Below are 11,437 nucleotides of genomic sequence, written 5' to 3' on the forward strand. Positions count from 1 at the left end.
TGTGTGTGTGTGTGTGTGTTTGATGATATATTCACAATTGTATTCTAAATAACATTAGAATTTGAACATATGATGCAACATATAGAAATGTTAACACAAATATTTATGTATATACAAAAAGATATACTCACAAGTAACTCTTTTCCAGATTCGTAATCAGCACGCAGCTGTGTTCCCAAATCACCATCAGGTATCTTGAGATCTTCGCGCAGTTCTCCATTATCAGCCATCAGACAGAGATAGCCATCGTCAGATATATCTGTAAGCTGTCACAAAACAATTACAATGTTTCTCACATTTTCACAGAAACATATTTATGTCACAGTCTCAAATTTTAAAGTAGAATTTACTAATTCATTCTTCTTTGTAATATTGACAGTAAAGTTTAAATAATTAAGGTTATAAAATATGAATAACAATAAAATACATTTATAAATATAAAAATAAAAGGATAAACATTTTTTTAATAGCCTAAAGAATAAACAGATTAAAAGTATAAAACAATTTTATATAAATTATGTTTAATCCGCTACATGCAAGAAATTACGAAAAAACATTTACCTGGTAATCTTCCCGCTTAACAAACGGCACATCCATATTGTGTGTGGAAGGGCAGATATCCTCATACTTCTTAGAGGTGAATATGTCGATACCTACTAAGTGAACCTTGGCATGACCATGCTTGCCAGTCTTAGAAGTCGACATTTCTACAATCTTACACGGACGTGATTTCAACATGACAAAACCATTTTTGCGCAATGCTGAGCACTGTTGAGGGTATGTCACGGAGGCGCCTGAATCTCCAGTCTCAAAATGAGTATCCTCGATATCTGCCATTGTTGTTTGATGGATATCTGTGTGGAGCACAAAATAGGTATAAATTTGAAATTCAAAGTCAGAATAAAAGCCTTATTTATTTTAGCTGAATTTCATTTTTCTCTTTTTTCCTTTCCTCTGTTAAGAAAAGAAAAAAGTACAATGCAAGAAATTCAGATAAAAAGAATCAGTTTATTGTTAAGAATCAATTCTTCTCATAAGATCCATTCCTTGTCGCTGCTTTAAACTATGGAAATTTCGATCTTACTTCCACCAAATATTCACATACATATTTAATTCTTTGCTACAAACCTGATTAAATCCTAATTTGCGGAATAAGTTTCTATTTATAAAAATTTCTAGAAATTTTAAAGAAGGATAATTATATTGTAGTAAATTGTATTTTCACTCAAAATAAAATACAGATATTTCTAGAATATGTGAATTTTCAGAGATATGTTAAATCACTTTAAATACATAAAAAAAAATAATTGGATGCAAGTTAATAATTAGATGCAGTTTTGTATAGATAAGGTACTGATTTTGACATTAGATTGTAAGAAATAGATAAATAAATTATGGATATACTCGTTATACTTAAAATAAAATATATATATATGCATATAACAAGTGTACTAATAAAGCATAGGCCTCCAAGAAACTTAGCCTTAGACATCCAAAAGACATCTCTATGTCTTAAGGATATTCCTCGGAGTGCTACGTTGGGATAAGTTCAGCCACAAAGAATAGATTATATATAATATAATCTATAGATTAATCTCTTTTGAAAAACAAGAAAACTAATGGTACAATGGCACAGTGATAACGATTTTACGACTTTTTTGCTCGAGTGTCCTGTTAATGACACTGACGAGGCTATTTTGAACAAAATAATTTTGCAATTGTATTTACGCGGTCTAGATCGTAGAAATTGATGAGCGTCAAAAACGAAATATCGACGACAGTAGGAAAAAAAACGACCGAAGAAATTACACGGATGCAACAGTTCTCGCCTGTACAAAATATCTACACATTATACGTACACTAAACTCGGATCGAGTTTCTACCGGTTATAATGCGAACGTGAGTCACCAAAACTCGGGCTATCGGCAACGTGGTTACACCCGGACGAACAGGGTGACCACGTGGCGCGTCGTCGCAGGGAGTTCGCGCACAGTGAAAGGTCGGAGACGGACGGTGAGGCGCGACTAACCAAAGATCTCTCGCGCAACCAAGCACGAAGAAATTCGCGATCTTCGCGGCGTAGGTGAGTGAATTTGACGTGAGTTACGTTTGCCGGGGTGTGTCGCGACGCTGCCGGGGCACCGTCGGTTGTCGCGCACAGCGTATTTCGAGCGATAGGTGGATGAAGCGGGTACGAACTGAATGGACCTGAGAGCGAGCGGATCACATTTGCTAACGGGGACCGCGTTATCGTCGCGGCGCGTTACGTCGCGGCCGTACGAACATAAGCCGGCCCGACATTTACCCACGTATTTTTAATGATCCGCTGCTCGTTCGGGCAATTAGCACCATCAGTTGAAGCCGAAAGCGAGAACAGCTCGAGATACTCACATGTGATCAAAATGGATACTCTAACCAGAAGGTCGTGTTGCGCCGGCGCGCCACAGGATCGTAATAGGGGTTCACAACATCGACTGCACGGATGCTGTCGCGAGTCGCGAACGCGGCCGCAGCGCCACTGCGAGCGCCATCTTGCGGCCGCTATCGTGATTTTGCGTTTGAAATAGCGCGATTTTTAATGTTGCAGAAAAAGCAGCTTTCTAACTATTGTAAAATTTTTTTATATATTTGATTTATACATCTAGATCCAGTTCTTATCCAATCGTACCAATTATCATATCAATATATTAAAGAATTTTACAAGTTGCAAAGCTGCTTTTTCTGTTGAATGCAGCCATTTGTTGTACGATAAGTTTTTCGAATGTATTAATTGATTGCAGAAAAGAGAAGTTTTGAAGTCTCCAGAAATTCTCTATTCTGTAGCCAATCAACATACTTGAAATATTTATTGTACAAATGAAATGTTATCTTATGCCTATACAGCACAGAATTTGCAGCAATATCGCTCATTCGCAGCAAAATCTCTGCAATATTGCAGTAGTGTTGCTGCAACTTTTGTGCAATTATGTGCTGTAGGAATGGCTTCCATATACGCGCGTATGCATAATTACAATAACTTGGGCAAACTTGCATTAACTATCAATCGATGATTAACTTTGCAAGTATTATTTTAATATTATGAATAGAATTGTAAATTTTGCTTTTTAATTATTATAATCCATACAGCATAGAATTTGCAGTAATATCGCAGCAATATCTCTGCAATATACAATGTTGCTGCAACTTCTGTGTAACTTTGTACTGTAGTGGAATGTTTGTTTATAAGAAGAAAAATTTGATAATGAAATTATATGGATTTAATTAGAAAATTTGTTTTATAACTTAAAATTACAATTATACTCGGTGATTAATTTTTCAAGTCTGTACTACTATACTATAATATTATCATGAAAAGAATATAAATTTTGTTGTTTTTTAATTATTATAATTTTTGTATTTTATATGGGAAAAAATTTTACAGATTGAAGATAACGTATGATTTAATTAGAAAATTTGCAATTTTGCTAGTCAAATTAATCGTTTTGAATCGATTTAATCCAATTTCGATTACTTTAATTGATAATTAATTAATCGAACTGACAAAGTTACGCTTTATCAAAAGAAATTTCTAACTATATAATTCATTGTATCTAAAACTATGTATTTCTTATCTACATTATTTCTTATCTAATTATTTTTTAATAATTTTTCTAAAAAAATTATTAATTCTATATCCGTATTAATAAAATATTGTAATATTTCTATAGAAATTGCCTGATAAATTAATCATATAATTATGGTCGTGGTCCGATTTATGCTGACAACGCATAAGCATCATTTGTCTTCGTTTAAAATTTGACAACAAAATTAAATAATTTTTAAGCGTTGTGAATCGGATTGCGCAGACTCCCGAATAATTAGTTTAATTCGTATCTTCTTTTTTTTCCAATATCGGCATATCTCAAAAGTCAAAATTCATCGTGAAAAACGTTTCGTATTTTTCTCTCATCGCGAGTATATATTTCATACAACGATGAGTATTTTTTAATTGCAGTTTAATTGTAATCTCGAATAATAACTCGAATTACGCTTTTAGAAAATCGATGAAATCACTTTGGAATTTTTACGAGAACGCATATTCCGCGATATTGACCAGCTTAGTGAGATCCGGTGGCCACTCACGATGCTCTATGGTGGAGCAGTGCGCCATGTTTGCACTTCCGGTGACGGCCATTTCGTACGACGCTCGGTGTACACTTGGATATACCATTTAACGAATTCGTAGGATTGCCTGTCCGAAGGTGAGCGAGGACCGGCTTTTGGTAATGATGAAGACGGAAGAGTAAGTATAATGTCCCGTGCACATAATGTCTTTCTGCGAATTAGTCGCGTAATGTGGGGTTTTACATCATTAACCGTCCATTTGACTATCGCGGAGTCATCGTGGCATGCATCGATATGAAATGCGGAATTTCTTGTTACTCTGATCTCGCGGTGATTGTAATGAGAGGAAAGGCGTAATTCAATAAATATCTTTTGATACTTTTCAGCGTTGCAATCGTGCAAGCGTATGGCTGTAAATATATCGAAAATTTCAGCCTAGCTCTTAACCTTTCGTTCATATATTCTCTTAGCGTCGAGATACTACCATGTCTCCTGATGTCTCTTTCTATATGATTTATTTCTTTTTTTTTATATTTACATCTATAATGTAGTTTACACTTAATTAGAGGTAACTGAGTGTGGCTACTAGCGATTTTATTAAAACGGGAAAGAAAGAGAGAGATATATTTATATACTTTCTCCTTGCAATATATATCTATATAATCTCATTCTAACTTATATCTCACTATTTCTCTAAAATGGATGCTTTGCAATTGGTGATAGTGTTGTTCTGTCTTTGTTATTTACTGAATTTTAAGAAAGATTCAATAATGTTTGTATCACTAAATAGAAATCATCCAATTGTAAGATATAGTAAATTAAAGTGAGATAGTATACATTGAACCTGTCTAATTTCAGTTCTGGAACCAAAACACAAAGCCATTGATGCAAAAAAATTTAGTGTAAGATTTCAGGGATTGTAAAGTATTGATACGCTTGATTGCTTAGTCGTATATCGACGTTTTATAGTGTAGAAAATCTTATGATTTTTTTGCAATTATATGATTTTTTGTATCGATGGCTTTGTGTTTTGGCTCCGAAGCTGAAATTGGATAAGCCTGATATAAAAAGTGTACATACAAGAAGTACATATACCTTTCTCTCTTATAGTCCTGTTTTTACAGTATATAATTACCTAGGTTGTGTTCCATTTAATGCTCACAATATTTGTAGAATTATTTCATCCTTCTGATTTATCAAATGTTAAACAAGGACAAATGATGCTCGTTAGTATTGTGAGTGTTAAGTGGAATGCAGTTTTTTCTAGTTCTAAGAATTAGGAAAAGATAAAGAGTAAATTGATCTGAGATTAAATTTAATCTAAATTGATAGAAATGGGAATTAATGTATTATGTTAATATCGCAGCTCCGTATATGTATAATATATTATTTTGCACATGTAATTACAGTAATCAGGCACAAAACAATGATGACAGGGATAGAAGTAGAGAGCGCGACCGTAATCGAAGGTCAGACAGACCAAACCGCATAAACTCGGCCAGTCGCGATCGTAGTAGAGACAGAAACGATCGCAGCAGAAAAGCTTCTGAACGACGAATTTATGTTTCAAATATTCCTTATGATTTTCGTTGGCAAGATCTTAAGGATTTATTTAGAACCGAAGTTGGCAAGGTAGCACATGTGGAACTCTTTACGGATGAGAATGATAAGCCTAGAGGATGTGGGATAGTGGAGTTCGAAGATTCAGACTCGGTAAAGATAGCAGTGGAAAAGATGCACCGATATGACATCAAAGGCAGGAAACTTGTTGTTAAAGAAGTAAGTATAGAAATTTTCTATTTGCACGCACAGCTTTAGATATAATTTTAATAGATCTTATTTGTGCATTATATGTATAGTCTCGCAAGAAATAATGAAAATTTATATTTTTCGTATAAAAATCAATGCTACATACATATGAAATAATTTAATATTTATATTTAGCAATACAATTTTAAATGAATGTTTTTTTTATCTTAATTCTTTTTAAAAACACTTCTTTTGAATTAATTTTTGATCTAGATTCTATCTAAATCGCCACTAAACTTTTTCTAGTACAGCATAGAAAAATTTAATTTGTTTATTTTGTTAAAAAATACATGTAATACAATAATTTAACAAAAGATTAATTTTAAAGATTATTTATATTATTTTGATGAATTATATTTATTTTGCAGGATTTTGATGTAGAACGTGACAAATACGGCCGTTTAGCAACAGGCCGTAACAATGATAGAAATCGTGATGATAGATTCAGAGATCCTCCAAGACCGCAAGGAGGCGGAAGACAAAATATGTCTGCACCTAGCGGTGGCGGAGGCGGTGGCGGCGGTGGCGGTGGTGGCGGCGGTGGTGGCGGTGGCGGCGGTGGCGGAGGTGGAGACAATAAATTTGGAAACACCTACGGTCTTAGTACACAATTTTTAGAATCTTTAGGCATCAATGGTCCTTTGGTCACAAGAGTCTTTGTCGCTAACGTTAGTATGACGCGGCTATATTTTTAAAAAGTATGCATCATCGGAGAATTACAATCTATCTATTTATTCAGCTGGACTACAAAGTTGACGAGAAGAAGCTACTTGAAGTTTTCAAATTGGCTGGAAAAGTGTTGCATGTTGAATTGGGAAAAGACAAGGATGGTAAATCAAGGGGTTTTGGAGTCGTTGAATATGATCATCCGGTAGAATCGGTACAAGCCATTTCGATGCTTCACAATCAACAGTTGTACGATAGACGTATGACTGTTAGACTTGACAGAGCTAATGAACCTGATATGCCGCCTAAATTACCAGAAGGTACTTACATTATTCAGTTCGCGACAGACATGCTTGATTTATAAATCAAATTTACTTTTGTAAATCAGGTTTGAAGGGTATCGGCATGGGACTTGGAGCCGGTGGTAACAGATTGTTAGATGTTGCTAGAAATATTCCTAATGTGCAAGCAAACAATCCACCAGTGGTAAATCCAATCTCAGCGCCTGTCTTAGCTGCGGGCGCTTTCGGCGCCGGTTTGAACAATGTTGTACCTGCGCAATTAGGTGAGCGTGCGCCTTTTACATGTACCTCTTGTAAATCGATTAAAATCGTTAAATAAATGAGTTCCTATTTGTTCTAGCATCGGCATTATCAAACACAAATGCAGCAGCCCTTCAAGCTAGCCTTGCCGGCGCCGGTTTAGGTGCTAATCTCACCACAAGCTCACTGCTGAATTCCTCATTGACGAGTGAATTAGCATCGAACTTGAATAACTTTGGAGGCGGAGTCGGTAGCTTAAGCGGTTTACAGGCTTCTTTGGCTGGTGGACAAGGGAACAATACATTCACGCCGCGTGGATTATCCAAATTAGATAACGATATAGGATTTGGTGGTAACAATGCTTTTGGTGGCTCTAATTTCGGTGGCGGTGGTAGAGATTTCGATGGAGGATTTAACAGAGGAGATGGTGATCGTGTTTCTGGTGGCGGCGGTGGGTTTTCTGGAAACCAGGGCCAAAGCGGTGGCGGTAACCGACAGAACTCCAACGGTTCAAGACAGATGTCAGATACTATACTTATAGGCAACGTATGTACTTTTGTTTCATTATTATTATTATATTTTTTATTGTTATTTTCCTGAGATATTTAAATCGTCGGAAAAGAACTTATCCTTGGGATTTCTCCTGGGAAAAAATCTGGCACTGGGGAAAAACGTTTTTTTAACGGTGTTCCATTTTTTTTTAACCTGTTTTTAAAAGCCTCCATTTAATATAATATAAAACATAAAATATAAAATATTTCTGTGTTAAAATTTGTTTTAAAAACATTTTACAGAATAAAATGTTAAGTATAGAAATATATTAAAATGTCATTACTGGAATTTTTTTAGCACTTTTAAAACTAAGCATGGAAAACAAAATACATTAGGAATTTAAAAACAGTTATAAAAAGATGTAAACTTAAAATGAACATTTTTGTGAACATGAAAATATGCAAAATAAAAAATTAGTAGCCAGAATCAGAAAAACTTTATAAACTATTTAATTTCATTATTTACTTACTAGACAAAATAATTATTATATTATAGATATTATACAATGTAAATTGTAACTAAAGTAATGTAATTGCTTTGTTTTTGCAACATCAAATAAAGCAATTTTCCATCCGGGTTTTTTCCTTCAAGGCGTAGGAAATGTTTTTTTTTTCATTCCCGTTCGATCTTGGGTTTTTTCTCGGAATTTTCTATTTCTTTAAAATACTAATATTTTTTATTTTTTGGTTCAATATTTAATTATAATTTTTGTGTTGCAGCTACCTCCAAACACTACATGGCAGATGTTGCGTGATAAGTTCCAGGACGCCGGAGAGGTAAAATTCGCGGAAATGAGAGGTGCCGATATGGGCATGGTACGGTTTGCATCTGAATGGGATGCCGAGCGTGCTGTGAGTATCCTTTTCAAAGCGAAACAAACTTTTTAACATTTGTTAGAAAAAAAATAATTTGATCATTTTCTTCCTTTTTTTTTTTATTTCTTTGAATTATTAACTACAAGATATATAATAAAGAAAAAAAAGAGTTAATTATAATTATTATCTATTTACTAATTTTATTATATATTCTGTTTATAATTATACTTTGAAAAAATTGTGTTGTACAATTGAATTTTCCTTAATTATCACAATTAGCTATGATGAATCGATCGCGTATTGATGGCAGAACAATTGATGTGCGTCTCTACTAAGAATGGAAGGATAAGCCTCGAGGGATTCAAGGTAACGTCGATAGAAAAGATTATATTACCATAATTTGATGCTTAACCATAACTTATTGACGCAGCGTGAGGAAGCTGGGTGTTTGTGTCGTCTGCAGGATTCCACTCCTAATGACAATACTTGAAATTCATCCTAGTTATCTGGCAGAACTTAGGACAGTGAGTGAGAAGTGTCTATCTTTGGAAGATCAGCAAGTCGTGTTTATGATGGCTACTCAATGTTGTAACAGTCATATGACCACTGACGTACACTCTCCACACCCTCTCTCTTTCTCTTTATCCCCTTTCAACTCTTTTCAATTCTATATTGTTTATATATCACCAGACTATCGTTCCTTTTTACAATGGAAGTCTACTAATTGTTCACTTATATCAGTTTTTTTTTTCTAGCGATCGTGACTATAGTTGTTTTTAGGCTTAGGTTTCATGATGATCTATAAGTAAGTCAGTAGGTTTCTTTTCAGTGTGTGTAGGTTATTCATTATTTACAGGTTAATTACCGTAATTAGCGATTCTGTAGTCTGTAAGTCTGTACTTCTTAATTATCATGACGAGAGATCGATCGGTTCTCCATTTCCCGATCTAACGTGATTCTCTGCTCATTCGCAGCTGAGTCCATCAAGGGATAGAGATTAATCTTTCGTTCATGAAAATACATTTTTTAACGTTGTAAAATCGTTATTCGGTCGAATTAGATTTCCGGCTTGCGAATTATTGAAGTACACTCGTTTAAAATCTTACTTTATGCAGATCGTGGATTTTTTGTGTTGGATATTCTCGTCGCATCGTTCGCACTTATGCGTAAGAAAAAGCACATGTGGTATTTGACAGAGGACAGCGGTTTGTCGCCACGATTTCTACGCGATCACATCGTTTATTATTATTAATTTTTTTTTAATTTACCGTACTACGTACATACTGTTTTGCATCTTTATAAGAATAATTTTACGACCCTTAAATGAAGCATACAAGAAAAATTTGTTGTAGTCCGCCGCTTTTAGGAAGATCCCCTCTCAGTTTACTCAAACTCGCTTCAATACTTCGGCGAACATACATCGGACGATTTAGATTCGGCATAAATTCTGCGTTTTATGGACCGTAGTATGTTTACCAAAAAGTAAATCGAGCCTCTCGTGACATTGAATAGCGTCTTTTAATCTTTTCTGTTCCCCTACAGAAATGTACGCGGACAAGACTCGGATTGATTCCGGTACAATGGACGAATTGCATTTGGTGTCACCGAAATATTTTTTGGTAAACATAACTCTTCTCTCGCCATGTAGATCTCGAGGAATATTCTATTGTATAACACTCTTGTATAACCACCAATCCTAACAGTGATTGAATAAAATCCAAATTCATTTTGGCTATAAAAAACCTATGCTGGTCGTTGTGTTTTATTTCTGTGCTGTTGTGTGAAATTTTTATTATTTTTTTTTAAGCGATTATTCTTGTTGGTTCGGATGGATCTTGTCAAGTGAGTTTTAGTATGCGATGCAACTAAATGTTTAAATGGTACGATTAATCATAACTGTCCTGTAAACGTTGCATTTAAGCAGAATACGAGTCCATTCGTTTATTGATACGTCTTAAAATACAGATCACTCTTCAGATTATCTTCCGTACAATTGGGACGTCAATATCATCTGCGCAATGGGGAGGAAGATGCTCTTTCAAGCTCGCAGGTGAGATACTTTTTCAGATGATTTTCTTCCCTGATTTTCCGAAGACGGTTCCGGGAAGAGAGACGATTGACGATATCTGGCCCCGAGAGAGAGAGAGAGAGTGAGAGAGATTAGCATAATTACTTTTTCTGTCATTAATAGCGAGAATTTAAATATGTCTATGCGTGGTGCTGTCACGAAGTGTATTCTTCATCTCCAATAATTTTAACGATACTTTTACTGCCGATGAAATTGAGCTCGCATCGATGGACTTTTTATGGAAGTGTGACCGAGAAAGGAATAGTTAACACGAGGTTTTTGTCATCTTTAACATGGTGTAGCCGATTCTATATATAGAACTGTGAATGAAGGACAGCGAAATCTTCCATGCGCGCCAATGATTTTGTATTTATTTCCAAGTATTCACTTTGTACAACCTCCGTCGATTTGTCGTAACGGAACTTTGCGATTTTTTTCTAGATTTTTATTAATGTATTTTAATGGTAAGAACGTTCATCGACGTTTCACCTGCGATCAGCGATAAAAAAATATGCGCACGTTAGCGCATTCTTAGCGATTGATCCTCCCTTTCATTCAATGCTTGATTAAATTCCTACAAGTTGAAGAAGACGTAGCATTATCTTTTTTTTTTGTTATTGACTACATCAGGATTCTGATACATGATATAAAAGTTGTCGTTACTATTATTTATATTATTCCTCGAGAATCGGTGCTCGTGTCTTTTCGCATTAATACAGTTCCGTCGATTTTAGGGGCTAAGAAGCGTTTACTCTTTTATCATTGTGACACATTTATGCGATTCGTACAGCGCAACCGTTCAATATCTCTTACGTGAAAACTGAAAGCGTTTTTCTCTTCTCGCGAGACAGAAATAAAATTATATATACATATATATATAT

At 34.9% G+C, this 11,437-nt stretch overlaps 2 protein-coding genes across 7 annotated transcripts in view; one reads left to right on the forward strand and one right to left on the reverse strand.

The window, feature by feature from the left end:
• Positions 1-2,463, reverse strand: part of LOC108746895 (eukaryotic translation initiation factor 5A) — a 3,980-nt gene extending 1,517 nt beyond the window's left edge. The window contains exons 1-3 of one of the 3 annotated variants that reach the window (XM_018483977.1): positions 2,392-2,463; positions 562-854; positions 132-266 (exon numbers count right to left, since the gene is read on the reverse strand). In XM_018483977.1, coding sequence (XP_018339479.1) covers positions 132-266; positions 562-837 — 411 coding nt within the window. In that variant the 5' untranslated portion in view covers positions 838-854; positions 2,392-2,463. Of the gene's footprint in view, positions 1-131; positions 267-561; positions 855-1,859; positions 2,279-2,305; positions 2,330-2,391 lie in introns of those variants that run through there. The other 2 variants (XM_018483979.1, XM_018483978.1) reach the window with 2 other exon arrangements.
• Positions 2,464-4,074: 1,611 nt separating this feature from the next.
• The window catches only part of LOC108746893 (myelin expression factor 2), a 7,998-nt gene continuing 635 nt past the window's right edge, over positions 4,075-11,437 (forward strand). The window contains exons 1-9 of one of the 4 annotated variants that reach the window (XM_018483970.1): positions 4,078-4,282; positions 5,514-5,883; positions 6,282-6,581; positions 6,653-6,899; positions 6,968-7,144; positions 7,222-7,667; positions 8,393-8,528; positions 8,768-8,854; positions 8,919-9,970. In XM_018483970.1, the coding sequence (XP_018339472.1) occupies positions 4,266-4,282; positions 5,514-5,883; positions 6,282-6,581; positions 6,653-6,899; positions 6,968-7,144; positions 7,222-7,667; positions 8,393-8,528; positions 8,768-8,823 (1,749 nt within the window). In that variant the 5' untranslated portion in view covers positions 4,078-4,265 and the 3' untranslated portion in view covers positions 8,824-8,854; positions 8,919-9,970. Of the gene's footprint in view, positions 4,283-5,513; positions 5,884-6,281; positions 6,582-6,652; positions 6,900-6,967; positions 7,145-7,221; positions 7,668-8,392; positions 8,529-8,767; positions 9,971-11,437 lie in introns of those variants that run through there. The other 3 variants (XM_018483972.1, XM_018483971.1, XM_018483968.1) reach the window with 3 other exon arrangements.

This window comes from Trachymyrmex septentrionalis, unplaced genomic scaffold (genome assembly GCF_001594115.1).
Source record: "Trachymyrmex septentrionalis isolate Tsep2-gDNA-1 unplaced genomic scaffold, Tsep1.0 scaffold19, whole genome shotgun sequence".
NCBI classification, from domain to species: domain Eukaryota; kingdom Metazoa; phylum Arthropoda; class Insecta; order Hymenoptera; family Formicidae; genus Trachymyrmex; species Trachymyrmex septentrionalis.